Genomic DNA, 26579 nt, shown 5'->3' with positions numbered 1-26579 from the left:
TTTTGTTTTTTTTCCTTTTTTGTTTCTATATCGGCCGCAGATAGTGCGGATAGACATGTCTGTGTTGAATAATAATTGTGTTAACTCAACCTTTTCGATTATGCGCGTATAATTCTCCAAAGAGCATCTGGGCAGAGTAGGGTGAGCAATATGATCGAATTTTACCCGGTCAGGGAATGACCATTTGGATCCATTATCCACCTTGCAGGTAAAAACATCAAAAGCACACCCAACCATTTAAATATTTTACAAAGAACCTCCCGGATCTCCTTCCCATCATCCCAGATACCAAAGATACCACGGCTGTGATAACATTTTGACAGAAATCCCCCAAAGCCAATTATCTATGACGCCTTTCCTGAGAATGATTGATTGCCCCGTAGATTATTTCATTCTCAGCAGGAAGTGGCTTCAGGTTGGTAGATAGAAGAGCCTTACGCTCGAGCGGACTAGGAAGGTCAATGGGGTTGGCTGCGTGACCTCTGCCTGAATGGTCTGAACATCGGATCTACCCAGACGTTGCCTTACACAGCTCAGGGACCTCGGCTTCAGATCAGTGGTGTAATTTACAAGGTCGTAGCCAGTTTGGGGACCTACGTCCATGTGGCGTTATCTAATACACTACACTTCTTGCTAGACAGCACTAGGCAAATGAATTGGATTGAACGATTACTTGTATATCATAGCATGTTAGGTAAAGCCGTAGAGATTATCAACATATATGCGATCAAGTAAAACAACATAAGCGGCCTCATCATGCATGGATGTCTTCTTAGGGGTATCAAAGGCGGTAAAAAAAATCACTTTTCCTGTGTATAACCTTTCATAACGCCAACGGCCAGAGCCAAAACGCCACCAACCAAGACAGGCTAGCATGGATTCCGCAGAACATGAGACGAAGTAGATGTAGAATGACCGGAGCTCCTCCCTTCCCAAAACCACGGCGGACTGTACTGTCGACGATCCCGCATGGGCGACTCCAGATTCATCGGCCGATCCCTATCCGACGGGAACGAGCTGCCCTCATTGATCTCCCGCGCACTGGAGGAGTCCATATGCTGACTATCGGTGCCACCGCGCGCAATGGCGATCAGCTTACCGAGGATAGCATATTCAAGCTTCAACTTGATACTGTAAGCGACGGGTTTGAACAAAACCTGCACGGCATAATAGCCGACATATTCGATGACGACGATGGAGATATCCAAGATCAGAATGATGATGTTGATAACCAGCAACTGGTTCAAAATTCCCTGTGGACGACCTCCAGGTCTGAGACGGAGCAATTTCACCGTTTCCCAGACGTAGATGCTGGAAATAATCAATTCCTGCACGCAGAACCCGACCAGCTGAACACGCTCCATGATATCGTATGCGCGGGCCCAGGGACTCTCCGGATGCGCGACGGTCCCGTACAAAAAGACCGTCGTCGGGACCTGGAGTATAACAGCGTCGATACAGATCATCCACAAAATACCGCGTAACAGCTTCCTATTCTGCAGTACGAGATGCAGCCGTGACCACAGTACAACTGACTGGCCGGTGATCATTCCGTACCAGCCCAGCACGACCAGGGTCATGCATAGCCATGGTGTAACGCCCGTTGGGAAGAAGAGGAGGACGAAGCCGAGACAGTACGGGATGATGCAGGCGGAGGAGACGAGTAGACTCCAGAAATAGTTTCCGCTCCAGCGTTTGAAGGAGAAGAAACAGAGGATGATGAGTTCGATGGCGTTGTACCAGGCTAGCGCGGCAAAGGCGGCGAATATGCCCGAGCGGGCTATATCGGATCCGCCGTAGCTGTTAATGAGGGAGGTTGCAACGCTGCTGGCGTTTTCGGAGGCCATTGGCGGTAGAGGGACATTGCTGGTTGTGCTCTAGGCTGTGGAGTAGATTGATGGGTGGATATAGATAGGGGTGGATTGATGAATAGGGAGGGTATGAAGGAAGAAACTAATAAATTTCTGCGTGATGTTTTAAAGTTCATTCCAGATTTGCGCCTGGGCAGTGGCGGGACGAGCTTAGTCGGCGGCGAATAGAACGTATGGAGCACCTGATTCCATGACAGCTCCTCGGAGTTGTGGGAGAAATCGGTGAAAATCGACTGGTCGAGGGGAGAGTTGGGGAAGTTTCCGAGCCACGTATTTCAAGTTCGGGAGATTTGGTAACCTTGGAACTGTATCTACCTACTCCGTAGGTAGGTATGTAGGTAGGTATAGGTATCAAAAAGGGATGAATGAATTCAACTCCCTTTATTCCCCTGATATTCATCGCATTATTGAGTGGATTTCTGTTTTCGGTTGTCGATCCCCCTTGCTTTAAGGCTTGGATCTCCGTACTTTGAGAAATATACTGTCCGACGGAGAGGGTAGGTGATATGGTGTGGCCATAGAGGGACGGAATATGAGCTCTCAGGATGACAAGGGTCAAATATTAAGTATTCCTGTTGAATTCCATGTCTTTGCAAGGGAAATAATTGGACTCCGAGAATACGAGGTTTTTCACATCTGGCGTCTGATTGGTCACCAGCTGAACGGCAGATCTGCCGTACTATGTAGGCCAAGCTTGTTTATTGGCAAAGAAACTGGGGAGTCACTGATCTAACTGGCATCACTGACATACCTTGTAAGTCTTCTGTAGCATCACTGGCATTATTGGAATGGGAGATAAAAAACAAAAACAAAAGTATCAAAGCAGGTCGAGTCCGATGGAAACTGAAACTGGCAGGAACGCGATCGCGACCAGATCGGACTCTGACGTCACCCGATCTGAATCCGATCTCGATCTCTCCAGATCGAATGGCCTACGATTTCTTTTAATTCCCCTTTTCCCTTTTATTCTCAGTAATGCAGAATCTGTTTCTGTGCTTTTATCGATCATTACCACGCGTATTTCCTTCCAACCAATTGCGAGCCCGGTTTGTTCGCAACTTATCAACTATGCCACCAAAGAGGAAGGCCACCGGACCCGCATCTGAACAGCCCAATGGCTCACCCCCCAGTAAAAAGGGCCGTCCCGACTTGCACCAACCGCATCCAAATGCGAAGCAAACCGAGGAGTTCGGTATAGTCCTACGTCAATTCTATCCACCGGAGATGAGCAACGAGCGCTGCCAAGCATATACCGATGGCGAGCTGGAACGCCCAATTGAAACACTACAGAAAGCTTGCCGGGAAACTGCTGACCAGCGCCGGTCAATCAACGTGGGTAGTGCTGTGGTACATTGGTTCAAGAGCGATCTCCGGCTTCATGACAGCAGGGCGCTGCACACAGCCTACCAATTTGCGAAAGAGAATCAGGTCCCGTTGATCGGTCTTTACATCGTCTCGCCCGAAGATTGGACTGCCCATTCGACTAGTGCCGCCCGGGTGGACTTTACCCTGCGCACCCTCAAGCGATTGCAACAGGACCTGGGGGAACTAGATATTCCTCTCTACATGGAAACACAGGAGAAACGGAAGGCGATCCCGAAACGGATTATGGAGTTGTGTCAACAGTGGGGTGCGAAGAACCTATATGCGAATATTGAGTATGAGGTAGACGAACTACGGCGCGAAGCCAAGCTTGTTAGACTCTGCGCGGATAGCGATATTAATTTCACAGCCACTCATGATACATGTGTGGTTGCTCCGGGGGCGCTGGCTAGCCAGCAAGGGAAACAATATTCCGTTTATACTCCATGGTATCGGTCTTGGTTAGCCTTTCTGAAAGATAACCCGGATTACCTTGAGGTCTCTGAGGAACCTGGGTCAAATCCAGGGAATGCGCGTCAACAGTTCAAGGACCTGTTTGATTGCAAAATGCTAACCGCACCCAAAACCCACATCTTGTCGCAAGAAGATCAGAAACGCTTTGAGGAGCTTTACCCAGCCGGGGAGCATGAAGCTCTCCAGCGATTGGACAACTTCCTCGAGGAGAAAGGTAAAAAGTATGAGGAGTTGCGGAGCATGTTGTCTGGTGAGAATACTTCGGTGTTGAGTCCTTACTTTGCATGCGGAGCCCTAAGCGCAAGGACTGCTGTCGTGGCAGCGAAGAGAATCAACAAAGGCCATCTCGATCGATATGACCCCGGTTACATGACCTGGATCAGCGAGCTGGCCTGGCGCGACTTCTACAGGCATGTCCTAGTAAACTGGCCCTTCATCTGGTAAGTTATCATCTTTTAGGACAGCGGGTTTCCCATTCTAATGCATGGTGCTCTTGTAGTATGAACAAGTGCTTCAAGCCCGAAAATACCAACATTGAATGGGAGTATGACAAGGACCAATTTCAAGCGTGGTGCGAGGGCAAGACAGGCTTCCCGATCGTCGACGCAGCAATGCGCCAGCTCCGTCACTGCGCGTGGATGCACAACCGCACACGTATGGTCGTCTCATCGTTCCTTACGAAGGATCTGATGCTCGATTGGCGCCGTGGCGAGCGGTACTTCATGGAGAATCTCATCGATGGCGATTTCGCATCCAATCACGGCGGGTGGGGATTTGGGTCTAGTACTGGCGTAGATCCGCAGCCATATTTCCGCATCTTCAATCCTCTACGCCAGAGTGAACGATTCGATCCGGAGGGGGAGTATATCCGCCACTGGGTGCCGGAACTGCGCGAGGTGTCTGGTAAAGCCATCCACGAACCTTATGCCAAGGGGGCGGCGGCCATTGCGCAGAAGAATGGTTATCCCAAGCCTATTGTGGACCACGCAGAGAGTCGAGATCGAGCGTTGGAGCGGTTCAAGAGTGCACTTCAGAAATAATGAATGTAAACATGTAAATAATAATGAAGCCCATTATGATCAGTGTTGGTCAGATGAGATATCCTCGGTACTTCCTGAAAGTCAAATTCCAAAAGAAATTGGAGAAATTGCACGCCAAGTGGAATTGCGGGTGAGACATTAGTGCCTTTTTCCCCGCAACATTCTGCTGTTCTCTTCGGCATCTTTTTTTTACACTTGATTTCGCCAATGATGCCCTGAAATGGAGCCCCTGGGTGATCAGCCATCTCCCGGTCCCGACTCGCTCGAGGTCGAGATTGAGCTAGCAAACGGCAAACGACGCTGGCGCCGAAATAGAGTCGCCTGCGATTCGTGCCATACTCGCCGCGTACGATGCGACCGTGCTTTTCCCTGCTCGAGATGTCTGCGCGGTGATATAAGCTGCCAATTCACCCGCGAGCGCCGGAAACGAGGACGTATTGCGAGATCGAAGCCGAAACATGGAGATGCGAATGCCGAGGAAGAGACAGCACAGGACCCTACTGAGGGGAAGCAGGCCGATGGGGAACACAACCGAGAGTCGCAGTCGCAGCAAGTGATGTCGCCGGTTGACAATAATTCTCCTGCATCGACTTTCCAGCAGCGATCCCCGGCAACAAATGAGATCAGCGCCGAGACGGCGCCCAGTGTTGACGGCCGTCGGTCTGTGCCGGATCGTCCACAGCCGCAGCGGGCAGGGCCTGCCGCGAATATCACGGAGGAATGGCTGTCAGCGGCGCATCTATCGCCAGACTCGTATGATCTGCTCGCAGGCACAGGCGGGAGCGACGCACCTCTGCCTCGGCTGATGGATATTTGGAATCCGGTTGATTTCGCTGACCACCGACCTGTCCAGCGTGCTCCTCCCATACCGTCTGTGTCGGGGGCGAACATTCCAAGACCGAGACAGCAATCGACCACCCGGTCGCCATTGAAGTACCCCGTCTTGGAACCTCTCATGCCTTTCCTCGAGTCGAACCTCCCGCGGCGGCTGGTGTGCGATCTGCTTGAACTCTACTTTACCAGTGCTTTCTCAACCCATATGCATCCGGTGTGCCATCATATCCATTGCTATGTCCTGCGAAAGACCTCTTTTCTAAGTACGGACCGACCTCGGCCAACTAGTCCTGCATTGCTGGCAAGTATGCTCTGGGTGGCTGCTGTGGATGACCGGGCTTTCTCTTTATCCATTTCACCATTACAACGGAGGAAGATATGCCAATTCCTCTGCGCATTGATTATTCGCTTACTGCGACCTTTGATACATGTCTCGTTCAAAGACCAAGATCCATCGCCCGCTGAAAACGCGACCACCCACGAATTTTCAGCCGGGGCTCACCACCCATTCGAAGGGGTCGGTGATGATAAAGGGCTGGTAGGACCTGCTGGGTCTTTAGACGATGTCATTACATATATTCATGTGGCCTCGATTATCTCATCCAGTGAACAAAAAGCTGCAAGTATGAGATGGTTCGTTGTACCCCTGTTCCTATCCCCTGTCCACTCCACTAACTTTATACTAGGTGGCATGCGGCCTTCACACTAGCTCGAGAACTTAAATTGAACCAAGAAATGGACATCACACCCAATATCGACAGCATGAGCGATGGCTCAAGTCCATCCTTCGGCTACGGTCTAGGTGGATGGCCTGGTTCCCCAGGGGGCCTGGGTTTGGACTATTCTAATAGTTCCCGCTCAAGTCTGAATTGCGTGTGCGACAAAAACTATGATTTGCACAATGGTCCTATTACAGAAGAGCACCGTGAAGAGCGGCGCAGGACCTGGTGGCTGTTGTATATCATGGACCGCCATCTCGCATTGTGCTATAATCGCCCGCTAGCCCTACTCGATGCCGAGAGCGAGGATCTGTTACTTCCACTGGATGAAAGCTCATGGCAAGCCGGTATCATTCACAGCAATAGTCCTCGTCCTGATGGGCCTCAGTGCCCCCGGTCGGGCGACCAAAACAAACGTCGCATTTTCCCCAACTTCATCTGCCACGACCACTCCATTCTTGGCTTTTTCCTCCCACTCATGACCATCACTGGCGAGCTGATCGATCTAAATCAAGCGCGAAACCACCCTACTCTTGGTGTCAGGCTACAAGGAAAAGAAGCATGGGAGGTACATGTGTCAGAAGTCCTGCGCCAACTTGAGATCTACAAATCTAGTCTCACAACCTTTGCGGCGGCGACAGCGGCAGACCCAGCGGCCTCATCGACAACAGCCTACACCCACAAACCAGAACCTGTCGATCCACAATTGTCTCAGGCCTATTCTTGGCATACTCAAACCGTGATTGCCTATTCCTCCTACCTAACCCATGTCCTCCATATCCTACTCGTCGGAAAGTGGGACCCTGTCTCACTGATCGAAGATAAAGATTTCTGGACATCGTCCCCGGCCTTTGCGTCGACCATCTCACACGCACTGGAAGCCGCCGATTCTGTACAACAAATCCTCCGCTTCGACCCGGACGTTAGTTTCATGCCTTACTTCTTCGGCATCCAGCTGCTGCAAGGCAGTTTCCTCCTTCTGCTTATCGTAGAGCGCTTGCAAAAGGAAGCAGGCGAGGGCATACTCAATGCCTGCGAGACCATGATCCGAGCGACAGAATCGTGCGTCGTCACCCTCAATACGGAGTATCAGCGCAGCTTCCGGCAAGTGATGCGCTCTGCGGTCGCGCAGGCTCGGGGTCGCCCGGTTAACCCGAGTGAAATTCGGCATCGCCGAAAAGCAGTTCTCGCACTTTACCGCTGGACGCGGAAGGGGACTGGCTTAGCCCTGTAAATACCCCACAAGCAGAAGCAGGTCCAGCCAGGATTTCTTTGTTCCTGTCGATCCCTGTGGGCTACGGAGCTAAACCACGCGGTCTCCTGCGGGTTTTCGTACCTGAGGGGAAGTGGTGGGAACCCTTGTCCCCATTGTCGATCTTCGCAATCCTGGGGTTGACTGGATACTACTCTTATGCGATTGCTCCCTGTACAGTTTTGGAGTGGCGTTTTTGGATATATGGCGTCTCGCTTGGTGAAAGCTTCTTTTCGGTGTATTATTCAAGGCGGATAATTCTGCAAGTATATATAATTTACCCTTGAGGGCATCTCGGTCTATTCTTTCGTGGCGTCAAGGGTATCTTCCCCACAAACTTTCGTCCATCTATACCAAAGTATGAAATGAAACAAGGCCAATATCACTCCCCGTTCTCCTTTGGGTTCTTCATCCCTCAAGCCCCTTCCAATTTACCCGATCAACGGCGGGGTCTCGATTAAATCCTCGATGCCGAGTTACCGGAATTCACCGATTGGCCAAGAATCTCCCCCGAATGCACGGGCTCGACTGTAAAATCCGGGGAAATCGGTTAATTGAACAATTTCGAGAGATCATGCGGTCTCTGGGAATATTTACCGTTGGAGCTTCGGGGCCCCAGGTTCTCCGCAACTCCACAGCTCTTCAGCGTGGTTTGATCTTTTGAATTGCAAATTATTTTTTTGGTTTAAATAAGTGCAGCATGGCCCCTGTTTTGCGGGGAATTACAATTCTTTGCTTTTTTTTCTTGTGTTGGTAGCAACCTTGGTCTTACGAAGATACGAAATATTTAGAGCTTCTCCTTCAAGCTTCAAATAGAGCTTTGTTGCTTGATTTGTGTTTTGCTCCCTCTACTTGCGCCATCATTTGAGCCTGTCACAAATACAGCGCATTCACCATGACCGAAGCTCAGTTCCCATACGAGATTACCTCCTGGCCCATGGAGAGTCTCGTTAATTCACATATGGGACAGCATGACGAGCTTAGCCCGCACCCTTTCATCGCCAGCGACTTTCCTGTGCCAATGCAGGAGGAACTGGACGCCTCCTGGACCACCGAGCAGTTCAACTGGGCGAATGAATACCCGGTTAAATCAACCGCATTTCAGCCATATCCGCAAATGTGGTATGACGCCGGTCTAGTGAGAGAAGAATGTGGAGGCAAGAAAACCGATCCTACAAGGTAAATGCTACCCTAACCCTTGGACAGAAACCCGAGGAATGGCGAGAAACAAAAAACAAAAAGCGCAGCTAGAACCAAGTAACTAACATGTGCAACTAGTTTCTCCCTCCACCAATCAACCCCCTTCCAAACCACCGAGAATCCCCCGATCCATCCCCGCCCCGATCTCCAACTCGCAACACAAAGAGCCCTCTTCATGACTCCCACCCCAAATACCGTCGCCTTCCCTTTCCCCGGATCACCAACCTCAGATCCCAACGCATCCCCAGAACCAAGCCACGCCTCATCAAGCGGGTGGGAAGGCGAAGCCGAGCATGACGATACCCAATACATGCAATTCGATTTCGGGCCGTCGAATTTCGGGGCCTCGGCACCAGACGCCCCATATCAGGCTCATGGTCAGACCCACAGTCTCAGCTCCCCGCACCGTCGACAACCACGAATAGATGAGGAGTGTCTCACACCACTCGAGATGCCGGATGGCAGTACCCGCATGACATCAAATTGGCTGCCCGTTGACCCGGACGCGGGGTTTGCGATTGGTTCTTCCATGGTGATGAATGAGGAAATAGCGTTCCAGGATATGAAGCATGCTTTCTTTCCGTCCGTGCCCCGGGCTTGGTCGTATGAGCGATGAGAGTCGGTGGTGATGCATTATTGTTTCGCTGAGACAATTTGCCGAAATATCCCCCCCCTCTCCTCTCCCGGGGCTCTTCTACTCCGTTCCCTAGTGTCGGCTGCTCTACTCCGGGAGCCGTCATTATGCCATGCCGCCGTCATGGACGGTCCCGGCGTTATCGGCGGGGTTACTATCCCCGCCATGACCTCCAAATATCCCTCGCCTTAGGAATTCTAGCTCGAATTTCTAGTGTCAGACATTGGATATGAGTGCATAGGACGTGGATCCAATTTAAATTCGACAAGTCATCGAATCGCGGCAAGAGCGGGGACCACCCGCCTGGCCCTAGTTTCTACGTGAACCGGACAAGAAATGATGTTGTATGAACGGCAGATCTTGATATTCATGTTCGGGCAGATGCTACCTCACAATCGCTTTTCAGGAGTATATAGAATCACTGATACAAACTTGTTGACAAAGCAGAAGTGGAATGGTCACGCAATATGATCGATGTATTGATGATATTGCCGGCCGCAAGGGGTTCTTTTCGATCTTTCAAGGTCGTTGCATCTGAGAATAGACGTCCAAATACGTATATATAGTGGTTTTCGTTTGCATGCGATATCATCCCAGATCAATACCAGAAATATATCCAATGACCAAAGACCCACTCACTCCAAGATTGAGTGAGACCTATTTATATCTTACTCCAATCCAACCACACAGTAATTCCCTCCAGCTCTTCCCGATGTTCCATGTAATAAGCCTGTCCCAGCATATGAAGCTTGCGCCGATCCGTCTTTTTAGACTTGGTGCGCGGGACTCTATCAATAAGGATGTACAGCGCAGGAACATAGTACTTCGGCAAACTCTGGCGAACCGCCTCGCTCAACAACTGGGTGAGCGCGTGCACAGCGTGTCTGTCGCTGATCGGCCGGAACTCCATTTCTTCAACCGCACCACTCTCCATGTTCATGGGGTTATTCGCCAAGTATAAATAAACCCCAAGAATGGGATCGCCCTGGCCGTCGACAGCCCCGAGAATGTCCACGACAGCGGCGTCGCCGGTGGACAAGTTACGTCGGAGTACGTACTCCACTTGGCCGGCTTCGACGCGCGCGCCGTCGAGCTTGAGCATGCTATCTTTGCGGCCCATCAGCTCGATTGTGCCGTCATGGTTGTACCGACCTAGATCTCCAGAGCGATATAGACGGTGATTTGGTCTATCGGTGTGCAGCTGCGCCATCCAAATCGGTGGCGCGGCGAGGAAGTTCTCCGATTTTCCAGAGACGTGGTCTAGATATCCCTTGGAAAGATGAGGGCCCTCGATGAGAAGTTCACCGACGGCTCCTACGGGCATCAGTTGGTCGGGGTTATCGGGATTGACGATCCAGATTGCACCGGTAGCAGGACGACCGACGACTGACCCACGACCCATCTGGAGATTGCGATTATATGCGCAGAGGGAAGCTACCTCGCCCATACCGTATTGATTTACCACCTGCACGCGGCCCAGCCATTTCGCCAGTACCGCACCTGAGACTGGTTCGCCGCCAATACACATCATCTGCAGAGTGGGGACGCGGTCTGGTTCCATGTCGATGGCAACGGAGGGTGTTATGAACATTATGTTCCCCTCCAGATCATTCATGTCGTTCATTAGAGCTTCCATGGTCAGAGATATAGTGGGAACACAGCAGCATCCACCGGCTATGAGAGGCGCCAGGAAGTCATTGTTGCTGATGTCGAAAGTGTACGAATCGAATTGGAACATCCGGCTATGTGGTCCCATGTCCATGACTCGGATGTAATCTGTTAATGCGGAGGCATAGCTACGGTGCTCTTGGATAATTCCCTTTGGCTTTCCCGTGCTGCCGGATGTGAAGAGCACAACGCAAGGGTCGGTGGGTGTCACGGTTGAACAAGGGACCGAAGTCTTCAATGGCAAACGGGACACGGAAGCTTTGCTGACCTCGAAGAGTGTCTCCACGCGATCGGCGAATCTTTCTTTGTATCCGGCTGAAATGAGCATTATTTTTATCTGGGTGCGTTCGAGGGCGGATGCAAGATATGCTGGTGGATCATTCCCATCAACGCAGATGTATGCACCACCAGCCATGAGGATGGCTAGTCGGGCCACAATAGCCCAGGTGGATTTGAAGAAGGCACATGCCACATATATATTTGGTCCGACGCCTTGTCCCACTAGCCAGTGTGCTAAGCGAGAGGTCAATTCCTCGAGTTGGCGATATGTCAAATCACCATCCCAGGAGCGAACGGCGGGAGCATCGGGTGTTGTCTTCGCGTGTTGTAAACAAAGGTCATGCAACAGAGCATCATGGGCAGGCTCGATGGTTGCAGTAAGTTGGGTGATATGGTCGCGATCTTGCTGCGAGCATAACTCGAGGCTACCGATGCTCTGTGTAGATGAGCCATCAATTGAGGAAAGTGCCTGGTTGAAGCTGTTCAACAGACTTGTAGCCAGTGGAAGTCCAATACTAGTGTTTCCAACATCCAATCGGGCGTGTAACCTATCGTCGGAGGTATGGCGTATTGAAAGTCGGAGACCGGCGAATATCGAGTTTACCTCCAACCGCTCTTTCGCCGGTATGCCACAGCACACCTGGCAATGCCCGGCGCATGCATCCTTCCCAACAAGAATGCGCTCCGCCGGTTGCTTTTGGTAGACGATCGTCACATTGAAGCCGGGATTCTCACCAGCGTGCCCGTCGTGGACATTCTCTGTAACTCCGATCTGGGATAATGGGTCCAATGCTTTAATGCTCTCGCGGAAGAGATCTCTCACGGTATCATGAGGATCTACGTGAATCTGGACGGTCGGCTTCGAGTAGCCATGAGCTGCCTCGCCTATGTAGCATTCGCCCTTCAGATAGTCTTGACCAATGTATAGGATCGTCGAGCAAGAAAATGCCCTGATAGTAGTAACCCAGGCGAATTGGAGTAGTCGCTGGATATGAATATCCGCATGTTCCTCTTGGGCAGGTGGGGGAGGGTCGAGGGCATCGGCGAGATGCAGGAGTCGCCAAGGACGCGCCTTCAGGGTCAGATCAACTCCATTTGTAACAGTGCCATTGACTGATACCTTCAATGGAGCAGTACTGGGTTGGGAAACAACAATTATGGGTTCTAACAGGACAGGAGCCATGATGAAGATGAACAGTAACAAGTGCGGAAAAATAAACTATTGCAGTCTTGGATTAGGGATTTACCTGGCCTAAATGTATGGCAACTTGCACAGGGAACAGACATGCAGAAACTGTCTCATTGTGAACATATCCCTTGACACTGATCCCTTTGTTGAACCAAGAGGGTAGTCAATAAGACCTCGTTATTGACGCCCCGGGGATTCATTGAGCAAATCATAGCCATAGTTCGGCATATTTGGAAGTTCGTAAGATGTACTCCGTACAGCGCCATCACTTCGTGCTCACGGAATGTTTGGTGTGAGAGGTCATAGTATTTGGAAATGGGCTGGCTCAGCGTCCGGCCTAGCAGAATGGGCAATTTGTGCCGGGGGCAAATGGGGGCTCTCTGTGAATAAGAGAGGTCCAGATGAGGTGGACATCAAAAAAAGAAAGGTTTATGAACATGGTCTGGCCAATCCAACATCAGAGACCAGCACCGATCTGCGTTGTACTATTTTGGCAGTCATAAATGGTCAGGCGTGAGGTAGCGGTAGTACGAAGACTCAGCTGCAGATGGAGTCAATGTACTCCGTACTCCGTAAGATATTATGTGAGAAGAGAATTCAATTGGCGCATCTAGCCCGTTCTTCTGAATTATATACATATAATTGACTCGATTTACAAGAAATCCTCAAGCCCCAAGTCAGACATTCTGCATAATTCCAGGATGAACACCCTCAAGGATAGATGTCAACTCAGCCCATAGTTTCTCACGGGCTTGGCGCCCATCGTCACTGCGCACAAAAGGTGAAAGCATAGTGTTCTCCACATGTCCATCAGTCATATATGCACCGTGGCTTTCAAGTCCACCTGTAGCGCCTGCCACTAGCGTTCGAGATCCAACCTCCGTCGATCGTGCCAATACCATTTTCATCAGTGTGAATGCAAAACCAGCCTCTCGTCCCAGCTGTGAGTGGCAGAGACCAGGGTTGAGCATGTTGATGATCACCTCTGATCCACGCACCCGCCCTGCTAGTTCCTGCACAAGCAGCACTTGAAGCAGCTTCGATAATGGATACCGCTCGCCCATTTTGGCTTTGGTTTGGTCGCTAACGACCTTCATTGGCTCGTCTTCCTTCCATTCTGTGAAATTTACCCATGCGTGTACCTCGCTCACAACAAAGGTAAGTCGGGGCGTACGCGATGGGTTTTTTTGTCGTGTGGCTTTCAGGGTTGGTAGGAGAAGAAGGCCGAGGAGTAGAGTGTTGATGGCATTGACAGTGACAGTTCGCTCATAACCTTCGGCAGTGCTGAACTCTACCGTGGCAACTGCTGCATTGAGGATGGCTACATCGAGCTTAGGGAGTTTGGAGATCCGTTCGCCAAAGGCAAGGACCGAGGCGTTGGAGGCTAGGTCGATCTCCCACACTTCACAGACGCCTGGGCGGCCTGTGGACTTCTCAATGTTCTCTTTGGCCTCTTTGCCCGCAGCCACATTTCGAACACCAAGGATCACCCGGGCGGCGCCTAATCGTGTGATGTGACGTGCAGCTTCCAGGCCTAAGCCGACATTGGCGCCGGTGATGAGCACCGTTTGATCGGCGAAAGACTGTGTTGGGTATTTAGGAGTAACGAGGAGTTGTGAGTAAAGGAACCCCATGATGAATGAATATTTGAATCGATGATCGAAGAAAAAGAAAAAGAAAAAGAAAAAGCAAAAACAAAGATGAAACGAAGATATTTAAGTCGACAATGCCAACGTCATGCCCAGCTGCCTGGCGGGAGATTAGCGGGTTTAAGCTCATCTCGGAATTAGGGAATTCTTATCACCGAGTCTACAGCCAAGACATGGGCATATTGTCCAGATTACATTACTACATACTACAACCTTTTATACGAGAACGAAAAATTCTGTTTATTTAGACACCTTTATGTATGCATGGATGATAATGGGGGTGGATGTGACGCCATCACAACCTGAGAGTGTTAATTGCGCCAATTGTGGTCCATCGCTCTCACCCAACATCACCTGAAAGTTCACCCCGAAGAGATTCCCCTTCAGAAAACAGAGGAAGCATATAGATGAACGCGATCCAACAATTCCAAAGTCGAAATGTCTGTTTATCCCCTTGAACAGAACGAACCACCAGAGTCCTCAAGGCCACCAGTGAAGCCAATGCGATGCTGATGGTAAGCCAAAGAGATGACACCCCCCAGAACATCGGACACCATATTCCCCAGCCGATCATGGGTATAGCAATAGTCCATCGTGCCACGGTATCACCCCATACCAGAGGCACCGTTCGCCGACCGCGTTTAGCATCCCCGGGTTGATCGGACATGTCCTGCAATTGGACGGTGGAGAAAATGATCCCGATGATGACAAGCAGCCATCGTCCCAGCCACCCAAGCGGGTGAAGAGGGAGAAAAGAGCCGCCCAAGGCCACTTCCATCGCCCCCGATGCGAAACAGGTATATCCCAGTCCGTTGATAATGTTCCGAATAACCGGGTTCTTGTCCGCGCCACCCCAGTTATTGTACCACACCCCTAACCATATCAAAGCTACAGAATGTCGGACTCCCCCGGAGAATGCAAGACTATATATCGGGGCTAATAGATATAGAATGACCATAACTCGCGTGCCCCACTCGTGAGAAATCCGATCGCGGGGGAAGGGGCGCCATGGCTTGTTTAAACCGTCTTCGGCAATAGCTCTTTCGCCCCTTTGGTTGTTGATCGCGAATGGGATCAAGTTTATTAGAAGCCATGATAATGCCGCGAGAGTTCTTTCAATCGATTTTGGAGTATCGCTTATGGTTTGGGGAGGGGACAAAGCTCCTGAAACTTGCGGGTCGTATTTGGACACGGCCCAGGCGTTTGTGATTCCGAAAATGGTACTTGGTGCCACAATGGTTTTGAAATCGCTGAAGACGAACAGCCAGAAGGTATATGAGTGGTACCACAGAGATTTGATTGCCATTTGGATAATTGAGATACATCGGCTCATGACTGATAAGTAGTGATGGTCCAATCGTGGTTGATGGTATATGGATCGTGAGTTGGGGCCTTACATCACACACGCGGTTGAATTTAAGCCTTAGGGTCAGAATTTTGGGAATGGATGAAGGGATCACGGGAAAATGAGAGCAAGATAAAAAAGCAGAAGATCGCAGACTTTTAGATGTCTCGGACAAGGCACCAAACCGATGCTAAATAGTTGAGCGGGTTCTGGGGTAAACCATTGACACACTAACGTTACCTAGATATCCAAAATGACCGGGTTTAGGTCATATCCTCCGATGGCTGTGAATGACAAGTGTTGTCCAACATTGTCTTTTGGTTTCTCCTTCACTGTGACGTTTATGATACAAATCACATAGGACTCGTCCCACTTTGCGGCTCGAAATAGACATTGCCATTATTCCAAAATATTCGATCTAATCATTACCATGATAGCTCCAGGGGCAGTTGCAATTATTGCAGGGCTACTGGCCCATCAACTTGTCTTTATTCATGGAGAGTGGCATCTAAAAGGCCCCACGGTCGTCCTCCTCCATCTTCTTTCTACCTGTCTATTCTGGGCAAAGCATTTGTTTGGCTTTGGAAGCACCCAAGCTAGCTTGGCTCAGACAATATATTTGGCGACATGCTATCTCTCATCACTGTTCACAAGTATTGCAGTATACCGGCTAATGTTCCATCGATTGAAACACTTCCCCGGCCCAAGATTAGCTGCAGTGACCAAATTATGGCATGTTTGGAAATGCCGTGACTCGCGTGGACATCTTGTCTTGCAGGCCTGGCACGAAAAACATGGGGAGTTTGTACGAACCGGTAAGATATATCAGAACCAAGTATGACTTCACGATAACATTGAGCTTGAATACTCAGGTCCCGCCGAAATCACCATGTTCCACCCCGAGGCCTATGAGGCCATGGATGGTCCTGACAATGACAACACACGGTCTGATTGGTACGACCTTCTGTATCCCCGAATATCCTCAATCTTCACTCGCGACCGACAGTTGCACCATGAACGGCGGAAGATGTGGGAGCAAGCACTGAGCAGAAAAGGTCTGGTGGATCCAACGATTCACAATACATTGAACACTGACACGGTCGTTCAGCATTACTCCAGTATCATCGGCGGGTGGTGGAAAAGGTACGAATACTGCAAAGCCTAGTTGCTTCGGGGAAATCACGCCCTGTTCTCATAAATGACCTAATGTATTTCTTCGCTTTTGACTCGATGGGTGATTTTGCCTTCAGCGAGGATTTCGGCATGATGAGTAGCAAGAGGTGGCATTCGTCGATAGCCATGCTACGCTCGGCACTCAAGTTGCTAGGTCCATTCAGTCCTGCAATATGGATCCCGAGACTGGGGTTTGCATTTATTCCGTCGCTGTGGAAGGTTCGACACTGGTTTCATATGCTCGAGTTTTGTGATCAATGCATGGCTCGACGGATGAAGGTAGTAGAAAGCATATAGTCAATGAACCTCCTGGCTAACATAGAGCTAGAAAACACTCCCAGATCGCGATATCGCATCTTGGTTTATTGAGGACCACGTCAAACGCGGATCAGATCCCACGCGGGCACGGTGGTTGAGCGGCGATACTGCAACACTGGTTGTAGCCGGAAGGTCAGTATGTTTCGATATCATGAAGCAATGGACTGACAATTGTAGCGACACCACTGCTCCAAGCCTAACATTGCTCTTTTATTTCCTCGCTCGATACCCCACACATGCTGAGAAGATATATGAAGAGATACGTGTGGTTGATAGGGAGAGTCCAGCTGCCTTGGCCACCTTGCCTCATTTGACGGGAACTATAAACGAGGCAATGCGATTACTTCCAGCAGTACTAACATTCAGCTCTCGGATAACTCCACCCCAAGGACTAATGATAGATGGCACGTTTATCCCGGGAAATACCAAAATATGTGCACCACGCTACACGATTGGTCGACGTGAGACACCCCTTATCTCTTCTTCGGTCAAAAAGACTAAAATAAACCTCCAGTTGAGACGGCATATGTCCACCCCGATGAGTTCATTCCCGAGTGGTGGTACAGCCAACCGGAGCTGATCAAGGATAAAAGGGCATTTGCCCCTTTTGGCGTCGGTAAGCTACAATTTTACCATTGACCCATGTGGTCAGGTTTCCCATGTGGCCGGTTGGGTTGCACGGGGATAACAAGAAGCTTGTATTCTGAATCTTGTTTCCACAGGGCGTACAAGCTGTGTTGGTCGTCATTTAGCTCTCGCACAAATCCGACTCGTAACTGCTGCCCTGGTGTTCCATTATCGGATCAAATTTGCACCTGGTGAGAATAATGGTGAGGCTGTGGAACGGGATATGAAGGACCAATTGACCGCGCAGCCCGGTGCATGTCGGCTTGTGTTCTAAAGTCGGGTATAGGCAAGGTGAAGCGAGATAAGGCCGAGTGTGGAGATGATATGGGTGACAGTGGTTCTTCATTGATTTCGGTTGACCTTTTTTTGAATATCCTTGCGAGAAGCGTTGAACTAGATACAGCTTGCAGAGAACGCCTGTTCACTCTTGCTCCTCAGGCCGAAATCCCCAGGCAACGTGGATGTCAAATGTAACATAACAACCAGATCGGATATCCGCATAGGCCTTCTGCTCCAGATCCTCAATCTTCATCATGGTCAGCGCCCCCTGCGACCCTCTAGCAGAATGAAGCCGCGCCCACGCGAACATAGCCCCCATCCCATTTGTAGCCAAGCGCTCGCGCGTATCATACACCCGATCCGCAGAAATAGCCTCAGTATGGACATCTACAAGACCAGCAGCGCGCATATCGGTCGCCAATCGATTCCAGCCATACTCGAAGCGGGGTTTCATGGCAGTCAGGAACATCAATCCGATGGTACTAGCCGCTTCGGTCGTAGATTCAGGTCTACCGGGGAGGTGTCGAACGTTAGTAAAGTCGCACTCTTCCCACTGCATAACGCCACCAGGCTTTAGAAGCTTAGCAAGATTGCGAACAACTCTCCCCCATTCAGACGCAGTCAACCCAGCGGCAATCAGTCGAACGTGCACGATATCATACTGGCCGTAGAGTGCGACGGGGACATCCTTGCGGGCATCGAGAAGATGCAGATTCGCGTTTTTGGGGAGGGTTCTGGCGGGTGGAAAGAGCGAAGTTGATATGTCATAGCCGTGTAAGATTGCGTCGGGCCAGTCATGGGCGAGGTCGCGCAGGAAGGCTGCAGTGCCGGTGGCGATGTCAGCAACTCGTGCGTGTGCATGCATTTTGTCTCGAACGGACGGGTGCAGCAGGTAGCCGATGTTTCTGTGTCAGCAGGAATTAGTATGGTTTGCTTGTGGGCTGTTTCGCAACACAGGACTTGGCGAGGTGTTCTTACTCGGTGAGGAGATCGAATTGTTCTTCGAGTCTATTGAGGCAATGTTAGTATTTGGTGTTTTCATTGGCTGTTGGTGAGTTCTTACCTCTGCGCCTCGGTGGAATCTCGCTGCATATTCTCCGCGTATGTATCCCTGAGAGGCATTTTCGACGATGTACTTTGATTGAAACGGATGAAGGTCGATGTCTCGGATTGTACAGAGAGAGGATGCAGGAGGCTGCAGGTTGATGGGAAGGGTGTGGACTTGGATGTTGTGAATGATCCGGTCAGTCTAATCTCTGCCTCACGACAACCTTGGAGGTCTTCACTTCACTACAGTCACCACGGTCTCACTTCGGTACTTTCCCAGCTGAAACTCTGCTGATCCTCGAATTGGAGAAATTCGCGGTCAAGGTTTTTACGTTGTACGAAATGAATTCTGTTGTGTTCATGGACACTTTCCGTATCACAAACCATTTGCACATGCTGTCAAAATTGAACAACCATGACAGATTAGTTGAAATGCGTCTCTTGAATTTTCAGAATGCCATTGTTTCCCTCGACCCACCACTTCTGCTATTAAGCTACATACTATACACTGTCTAATAACTTTGTTTTATACTGTCAGACCTCGTCATTGCTGACTCTCTCGAATATGATCCACTTCAATCATCGGGCTCCAGTTCTGATAGTGTGGAGTTTGATATTTTTCTTCATTGCCGCAGTAGCAGTTGCACTTCGAGTTACTTCTACACATATACGACGTCGGGCCTTGAAAACTCATGACTATCTTGTTTTTTTCTCATTGGTAGGTTTGACTGGACGTCGAGCTATTCAGCCTGCTGATGATAACATTAGGTCCTATTGACTGGCTATGTAGTGGACATGCTGATAGGTAAGTTGATCCAATCGACTCTCTACGCGGCACACAGAGCTAAGGTTCCATGTTAGGGGCAACCACTGCTGGCTATGGCGGACATACAGCGAATATGGCTGTGCGAAACCCGGGAGAGTTGGTTAGCGCATTGAAGGTACTTGGTCTCTCTTCTTGGACTTTTCGGTGGGATATTAATCTAGTTAGATATTCTGGGCATCAGAATGGATGTGGGCAACCTCTACAGTCTGCTTTAGACTGGCCATACTCCTTCTATATATGGAGATCTTCCCAGGAAATCCGAAATTCTTCTGGTGTGCGACTGGTGTGGGATGTCTTGTCTTCCTATACTGGGTATCTTCAGTCTTGACCATCGCTTTGCTCTGTCGCCCAGTAGCCTACAACTGGAACCGCTCTATTCCAGGAAGCTGTGGGGATGTTCTGAAGATAGAGTATGCATCTGCAGGGTTTAACATGGGGATTGATTTGGGAGTCGTGTTACTGCCGCTCCCTATTGTCTGGCGACTGCAAATGTCAAGTCGCAAAAAGATCGGCGTCACGGCGTCGTTCGCGATAGGCATTCTGTAAGTACCCCACGAGCTCAATCCATATTTAGTTGCTGACCGCTAGTAGAACGGCCGGTATCAATCTGGGCCGCATTATTCAGACCAAGCTGTGTCCAGCTGACGACCTAATTTACTGCCTGAGAGACTCTTCTATTTTCATCATGGCCGAGATGACGGCAGGAATCTTGGTAGCCTGTGTTCCAACGTTTGGGCCATTATTCTTTCGCGGGCGAACTGTACGTTCAGCACAACCACGCGATTTGCCGACAATTGGGTCAGCTCAACTACGCCGTCGACCCGCCAAATTTGACTCTCTCCTTTCCACACTCGATCGGAGTCACAATGATGAAGAGCGAGGCCATACAAAGGAAGTGGAGTCCTTGGGTGCCTCCGCAGCACATGCCGGGGCTAGTGACGAAAATGAAGCTCCAGGGACGTGTATTTTGGTGACGCGCGATCTTGACGTTCATAGTCTGAATGTGCTCCCTCGGGTGTCCGAGACTTCTACTGTTTGAAAGAGAGTGTTGTCTTCAGAATGGAATGGCCAAGAACACCCTTGCGATGCACGGTTCCCTTTTACCGGGAGATCTACACGGCTCCACAGTAAGGAAGTGAACCTTTTTGTTTTTTGTTTTGTTTTTTTACCAACTCCCAAACATGACAACACACCAGGATATGTATGCTTATGCTCCGTAATGCATGTCAGATTTGTACCACCTTGAGTGAGTCCGAATCGTTTGTATTGTTTGTTTGATGGTTCGAATTACTTCTACAAAAATACATAATTTAGAGGGATAAACCAATTTGATCAGATCTATTCATGAAAGATAACAGTCAGAATATAACTATATAGTCTCATTAATTTTCCTTTCTGGTCAGGCATCAACCCAATCTAAGGCTGCCAGACCACGTGCGGGGGAACCTTGACATTGCCTGACACCCCAACTCTTCCCCTCTTTACAACTCACCATGGTTTCCAAGGCCTTTGCAATTGTGATCTGCCATGGCTCCTACCATACTCCAGCTCCATACCAATCTCTTGTTGATGGCTTGACAGCGAAGGGAATCGAAGCCTATTGTCCCCAACGGCCCACTTGTGATCTCAGTCAGCTCAATGTCGGCAACCCCAACAACCCTGATTTCGATCGCAAGGCTCCCCCAGGCGGCTATCCACTCCCCGCGGATGATGCAGCAGAGGTTGGGCTGCTTCTCGACAAGTTGATTGCACAGGGGAAGTCGGTACTACTCGCAGGACACTCTTCCGGTGGTTGGGTCGCCGCTGAGGCTGCACAATCTTCTCGCCAAGCTCCTGTCCGCGCAAAGGAAGGAAAGACCGGTGGTGTCATTGGGATATTCTTCATTGGGGCATTCATTGTTCCACAGGGTCAATCAGTCCACTCATTCTTTCAGCCTCCGGACGGCAAAGTTGTTGCGCCTCCGTTTATGCGATTCCATGTGAGTTGATCAGTGAAGCAACCTATTTTTGTAGATACTGACCGTTAATAACAGAAACACGGTGTCAATGGACTTGGAACTATGGTCGACCCAGAACAATACTTGTTCAACGACCTTGACGCGGCGACTGCGAAGAAGTGGTCATCCACGTTGACAGCGGCTCCCGTTATGAATAGTCCTCTGACCCATAAACCTTATGATGTGCTCCCGTGTGCCTATCTTGTGTTAGAAAAGGACCGTACATTGCCCAAGGAGTATCAAGAGGGAATGGCGGCGAGTCAGAGTAAGCCATTCACGATCTACCGTGCGCCCTGCGGTCACTCGCCACACCTGAGTTGGACAAATGAGCTCGTTGCGAAGATTGAGCAATTTGGAAACCAGGTTCTAGCTGGAAGCAGCACAGCAGATTAAGTGATATCCAGAAATAAAACTTTCTTGAAAATATATAAAGAGCGAGTATGAGTTACACTCGAACAATCTCAATGTTTGACAAATGGGAAGGTGAAGAGGTTTGTGCAACGCGCCTTCCCTTCGAGGTCAAACACTTTTTCCTTTTCCACTTTCTCATTTCTTCGACTCTCCAACCTTGTCAGCCTTTTCAATATTTCACATATCCTCTTTCATTCAGCCATGGATACCCCTCACTATGTATTTGGTGCTCAAGGATTTGGCGTTGCCTGGACAGCTGATAATGTCGACCACTTGATGAAGAGTCTCATGAAGGCTGAAATCCACCAATTCGATACGGCTGCCCTGTATCCCGCCACAAACCCCGGTGAATCCGAGGAACTACTCGGTAAAAAGAAGCCAGACAATGCAATCATCGACACGAAGGTTTTATTCATTGGTGATGACTCCTTGTCCTTCAGGAATATGGGAGCCTCCATCATGGGTAGTTTGGAGCGATTGCAGGTCAAGAAGGTGGGTAAAAGGCACACGCTGGCTATGTATACAAAACTGATATGGCTATTTATAGATCCACACACTCTACGCTCATGCCCCGGACCGCAAAACCCCGATTTCTCTACAAGCCGCACACTTCGATCACTACTATCGTCAAGGGTATTTTGAAAGGCTGGGTCTCTCCAACTACAGTCCAGCTGCGATCCGCGCCTGGATGGAAATCGCAGCGGAGGAAAACCTGATCATGCCATCAGTCTACCAAGGCCAGTATAATGTCTTCTGCCGAGGCTACGAGGACGAACTTTTCCCAGTACTTCGCGAGTTCGGCATTGAATTTGAGGCAACCTCGCCATTGGCTGGTGGATTCCTCACCGGAAAGCTTTCCTATTCTCCATCGCCTGAACAGTTAGAGGGTACCCGTTTTGAGGTCGGAGAGGGTAACATGCTCGGTGCAGTTTACCGCATGTGGTATGATCAGCCTCTCTATCACCAGGCTATGCGGGCCTTGGACAACATTGGTAACAGGCTGGGGACTACGGGGGCCCAATGCGCTCTACGCTGGTTGCTTTTCCATTCCAGTCTCAAGGATCCCGACCAAATTGTCATCGGACCAAGCACTCTAAAGCAGCTTCAAGACTATGTTGATGCCCGGACGGCCGGACCACTTCCAGCCAACGCAGTAGGCGAGATTAGTGCACTTTGGCCAACTCTGAAGGGAGTTGCGGCAACGATCATTGAGAAGGGGTGGTGGTCCCTGTGATTAATATGTTTGACACTTGGGAGATCATGACCAAATTGCTTATCAAAGGAAACTACAATGGATGACGGATTATGTATTCATCAGCGGTCGCCAGGATGGACACAAGTATGCACTCATCTAGTTAAGCCTTGAGCGCACAGAGACACATCAATTACATGCAATGGTATCTCCTTGTCCTCTTTGCTCTTCATCACACGTATTTCTCCTTCGATATCATCTTGTCTGGTAACCTTGCAACTTACACAATCGCCCATTGTCTGTGACTCCCCAAGTGTCACTACCTACAGCCCTGAAAGCATAGAACCTATGATCAGGGTCATACTTTCTCTTAATGGCTAGTAAATTGGGATAGTTATCCCCATAAAATGCCTGTTGCCAATACATTTGATTTGGGTCCGCTTCATTCAGATATGCACCACTTCCAGGTGTCAACTCTTCTAATGTAGGCATAAGAACATTGGTAATGAGCTGCTGGGGAGCGATATTGCTCCCCCACTCAGTATAGTCGAACGGCCTAGATCAATGTCAATAAAAGCCTACATAGCTCTGACGGGGAATCTTGGAAAAGACTCACGCTCCGATTACAATATTCATCAACGCGTCTCGCCAGGCTGGGTTGACACTGTTGTCGGGATATGCAACTCGAGATGAGTTGACCATAACTCCCGAAATCAGGAATCTGGCGTTTCTTTCGACAATATTACGGAAGACGGTGGTTAGATTAGCCAAGTCCTCCTCGACTACGGATCTTGGAATCAGACGGCCGCCACCAAGTTGATCCGTTATGTTGCCCGGTGGGCTCATCGTCTGGTAGGCGTCGTGGTATGTCGGGAAATCGTTCACGTAATATGCTGTTCACCCACCGTCAGTGTTCGCTCCAACTGGGTATAATATTTCACTTACTGTACGGTATGTTGCTTTGTTTGAGGAATGCAATCAAAGGATTAAAAATAGAACTGAAAGTTGTCGCTGTGCCGCCCGGAATGGTAGTAGGCGTTATTGACAGGGTATTGTTCGTTAACCACCAAACAGTTGCACCTCCAGTATCCCCGATCGAGGGAAGAATCGATATAAACATGGCCACTGCTGCAAAGAATTTATCTCGCGATACACCCGTGTCGGAGAATGAAAGGTTGCCTGATACCGTCGGCAGCTCGGGGTAAGCTTTACTCGTCATCGACACAACAACACCGTAAGTGCCTCCACCTCCGCCTGACAGTGCCCAGTAGAGATCTGGATAACTTGTTGGCGAAGCGGTCACTAGCTTCCCATTCGCGAGAATTACCTCCCATTCCAGGACTTGATCAGCAGCAAGACCCACATGGGACACTAGTTGGCCATGTCCGCCGCCTTGGGAATAACCCCCTGCCAGCCCGACCGTTGGACAGTTTCCGCCCACGACAATAAGTCCAGCTTTATATGCTGCCTCGTTGGCTTCAAAGGATTGAACCCCAGCTCCCATCTGCATGGCTTTGCCGGAATAGTGTGATGAAACGTAGTCCACGACCGAAATATCTTTCATGTAATGCATCCAGATCGCCAGCCCTCCAGCTCCAGTGGACTTTCCAAGTAGGTCATGTCCAGTATTCCGGATCACAAGGCGGATATTATGACGAGCTGCAAAATGAATTGTTTCCCGGACGTGTGAGGTATCCGTCGCGTTCACGGCATACTGGACGTAGTTCCCAATCGTGCAGGGGGAGGTTCTTGACGAGAAGGGATTGCAGCTTAGATTCGTGAATCTGGCGGCCATAATTGACGACGAGCTCTCATAGTGCGTTTCTGGAAAGCCCCAGTTGGACTGAAGTTGTACGCATTGCGATTGATCATACGGCGTGAACGAGTCGAGGTGACAGACGCTGGCGATTGGGACTGTCGCAATCAAATTCCCATCCACTGTTTTGTTGAATCGGGCCCATTGGTAATCTTCGGGCCAGCAAGGGTCTTGCGGCATGCAGCGGCAGGGAGAGGAATTTGTGTGATTCGCAATTGAAAGCCCACGAACTGCAGTTGTGACAAAATGGACAACTAGGCAGAGCTGTCTCCACGCGAGATAGGGGTTGGTCATTGTGGTACTCGGTCTTAGGCTGATTTCATGTTCCTGTGAGTAGACAGGTTATATACCTGTATCAAGGGCATAGCCTTTAGAATGTGGCATTCTCTGCAGAGTTAACCTCAGCCTCGCGTTCAAAAATAGCACACATTGCATATGAGACCCTGATATATGCCGAAATATCACATCACTTCGGCCCCCGCAAATGTCGCTGTGATCGCAACTCTGACTCAGAGGCGAATGAGGTGGAAGCTTTTCGTGGTGATTCCGAAGAACAATACATACGCTTGGCTGCTCATCTTAGGTACCGGCATGAGAAACGCGGCTCCTGTCAGTGTTAGGCTGTCTAAGATTGGTGTAACCATGATACACAGAGTCACATGTAATATTTTCACATACTCCCTTTTAATATAAAGATCATTCGAGAAGAAGTGAAACATTGGGGATCCTGCTTAGTATGTATCTTTGTCGAGTTATTGCGGCTTACACCATGGGCCACTAGCGAAGTGAGCTTCTAGCTCCTTGGAAAGCTGTGGACCTACTTAATTAGCCCGATACTGGCTTTGAGCTTCTATACATTTGTCACTTATTTGTTCGCTTTGTCTATATTTATGCCTTGCAAATCAGGCTTCGAATTTATTTTCGTATAACTATATAGAGGGTACCGCCGTGGGATTTGAAAATGCTTCTTACCCCTTTTCCCTTGCTCTCGTCATCCATCAGTCTATATATTCATCAATAAGGAGGCAAGGCTATCGCCGAGAAGCTCACCCGAGGTAAACTGCATTCTAAGTGTTTTACTTGATCTGTGTGAAACCTCGCATTCACCGAACGATAAGTTAGCTGGGAGCAGACCTACATAGCTTTCACGTCTTACTCATTAACCTCAACTGCGATGAGGTCGAGGTATACCTCCGACGCTCAACTGTCTCGAGGCCGGTCTTGTGTGGCACGTGAGGCTTCGAAGCTTGGGCTATCACACTGTATATCTAATAGCACCAGTGGAGAGATGGCCACATGATAAAGTATGTAAGATGTTCCTTTCTAATAAAGAATTTACTTCTAAATACAGACTTGGCCGGATGGGTCAAAATAGTC

At 49.7% G+C, this 26579-nt stretch overlaps 13 protein-coding genes across 13 annotated transcripts; 7 read left to right on the top strand and 6 right to left on the bottom strand.

Moving 5' to 3' along the window:
• Window positions 1–869: 869 nt before the first annotated feature.
• Window positions 870–1847, bottom strand: N7455_005179 (uncharacterized protein; the record flags this gene model as incomplete). The annotated part of the gene is made up of 1 exon (XM_040955362.2): window positions 870–1847. The coding sequence occupies one exon, from the start codon at window positions 1845–1847 to the stop codon at window positions 870–872; it is 978 nt and encodes a 325-aa protein (XP_040814123.2).
• Window positions 1848–2939: 1092 nt separating this feature from the next.
• Window positions 2940–4747, top strand: N7455_005178 (deoxyribodipyrimidine photo-lyase PHR1; the record flags this gene model as incomplete). Its single annotated transcript, XM_040955327.2, has 2 exons — window positions 2940–4147; window positions 4207–4747. The coding sequence occupies 2 exons, from the start codon at window positions 2940–2942 to the stop codon at window positions 4745–4747; spliced, it is 1749 nt and encodes a 582-aa protein (XP_040814132.2).
• Window positions 4748–4967: 220 nt separating this feature from the next.
• N7455_005177 (uncharacterized protein) lies at window positions 4968–7534 on the top strand (the record flags this gene model as incomplete). Its single annotated transcript, XM_040955387.2, has 2 exons — window positions 4968–6214; window positions 6268–7534. 2 exons carry the CDS (start codon window positions 4968–4970, stop codon window positions 7532–7534), a joined length of 2514 nt encoding a protein of 837 aa, XP_040814106.2.
• A 913-nt stretch (window positions 7535–8447) lies between these two features.
• N7455_005176 (uncharacterized protein) lies at window positions 8448–9368 on the top strand (the record flags this gene model as incomplete). Its single annotated transcript, XM_040955398.2, has 2 exons — window positions 8448–8731; window positions 8831–9368. 2 exons carry the CDS (start codon window positions 8448–8450, stop codon window positions 9366–9368), a joined length of 822 nt encoding a protein of 273 aa, XP_040814264.2.
• Window positions 9369–10047: 679 nt separating this feature from the next.
• N7455_005175 (non-ribosomal peptide synthetase) lies at window positions 10048–12516 on the bottom strand (the record flags this gene model as incomplete). Its single annotated transcript, XM_040955503.2, has 1 exon — window positions 10048–12516. One exon carries the CDS (start codon window positions 12514–12516, stop codon window positions 10048–10050), a length of 2469 nt encoding a protein of 822 aa, XP_040814077.2.
• A 683-nt stretch (window positions 12517–13199) lies between these two features.
• Window positions 13200–14156, bottom strand: N7455_005174 (uncharacterized protein; the record flags this gene model as incomplete). The annotated part of the gene is made up of 1 exon (XM_040955462.2): window positions 13200–14156. The coding sequence occupies one exon, from the start codon at window positions 14154–14156 to the stop codon at window positions 13200–13202; it is 957 nt and encodes a 318-aa protein (XP_040814042.2).
• A 355-nt stretch (window positions 14157–14511) lies between these two features.
• Window positions 14512–15477, bottom strand: N7455_005173 (UbiA family prenyltransferase; the record flags this gene model as incomplete). The annotated part of the gene is made up of 1 exon (XM_065604977.1): window positions 14512–15477. One exon carries the CDS (start codon window positions 15475–15477, stop codon window positions 14512–14514), a length of 966 nt encoding a protein of 321 aa, XP_065461877.1.
• Window positions 15478–16405: 928 nt separating this feature from the next.
• Window positions 16406–17908, top strand: N7455_005172 (uncharacterized protein; the record flags this gene model as incomplete). Its single annotated transcript, XM_065604976.1, has 6 exons — window positions 16406–16659; window positions 16767–16968; window positions 17018–17139; window positions 17185–17468; window positions 17522–17623; window positions 17760–17908. The coding sequence occupies 6 exons, from the start codon at window positions 16406–16408 to the stop codon at window positions 17906–17908; spliced, it is 1113 nt and encodes a 370-aa protein (XP_065461876.1).
• Window positions 17909–18055: 147 nt separating this feature from the next.
• N7455_005171 (class I SAM-dependent methyltransferase) lies at window positions 18056–19035 on the bottom strand (the record flags this gene model as incomplete). The annotated part of the gene is made up of 3 exons (XM_040955470.2): window positions 18056–18818; window positions 18892–18921; window positions 18977–19035. The coding sequence occupies 3 exons, from the start codon at window positions 19033–19035 to the stop codon at window positions 18056–18058; spliced, it is 852 nt and encodes a 283-aa protein (XP_040814057.2).
• A 490-nt stretch (window positions 19036–19525) lies between these two features.
• On the top strand, window positions 19526–20825 carry N7455_005170 (uncharacterized protein; the record flags this gene model as incomplete). Its single annotated transcript, XM_040955320.2, has 5 exons — window positions 19526–19678; window positions 19729–19765; window positions 19822–19901; window positions 19952–20328; window positions 20378–20825. 5 exons carry the CDS (start codon window positions 19526–19528, stop codon window positions 20823–20825), a joined length of 1095 nt encoding a protein of 364 aa, XP_040814191.2.
• Window positions 20826–21279: 454 nt separating this feature from the next.
• Window positions 21280–22176, top strand: N7455_005169 (alpha/beta hydrolase; the record flags this gene model as incomplete). Its single annotated transcript, XM_040955444.2, has 2 exons — window positions 21280–21765; window positions 21820–22176. 2 exons carry the CDS (start codon window positions 21280–21282, stop codon window positions 22174–22176), a joined length of 843 nt encoding a protein of 280 aa, XP_040814059.2.
• A 219-nt stretch (window positions 22177–22395) lies between these two features.
• On the top strand, window positions 22396–23428 carry N7455_005168 (aldo/keto reductase family protein; the record flags this gene model as incomplete). Its single annotated transcript, XM_040955406.2, has 2 exons — window positions 22396–22686; window positions 22742–23428. The coding sequence occupies 2 exons, from the start codon at window positions 22396–22398 to the stop codon at window positions 23426–23428; spliced, it is 978 nt and encodes a 325-aa protein (XP_040814185.2).
• A 213-nt stretch (window positions 23429–23641) lies between these two features.
• N7455_005167 (FAD-dependent oxidoreductase) lies at window positions 23642–25496 on the bottom strand (the record flags this gene model as incomplete). The annotated part of the gene is made up of 3 exons (XM_065604975.1): window positions 23642–23942; window positions 24003–24279; window positions 24332–25496. 3 exons carry the CDS (start codon window positions 25494–25496, stop codon window positions 23642–23644), a joined length of 1743 nt encoding a protein of 580 aa, XP_065461875.1.
• Between the last annotated feature and the right edge of the window lie 1083 nt (window positions 25497–26579).

The sequence above is a fragment of the Penicillium solitum genome (assembly GCF_028829755.1).
Source record: "Penicillium solitum strain IBT 25940 chromosome Unknown utg000003l_segment0_segment0, whole genome shotgun sequence".
NCBI lineage: Eukaryota > Fungi > Ascomycota > Eurotiomycetes > Eurotiales > Aspergillaceae > Penicillium > Penicillium solitum.
Note: the sequence above shows the minus strand (reverse complement) of the source record. Positions and strands in the feature narration are given on the sequence as shown.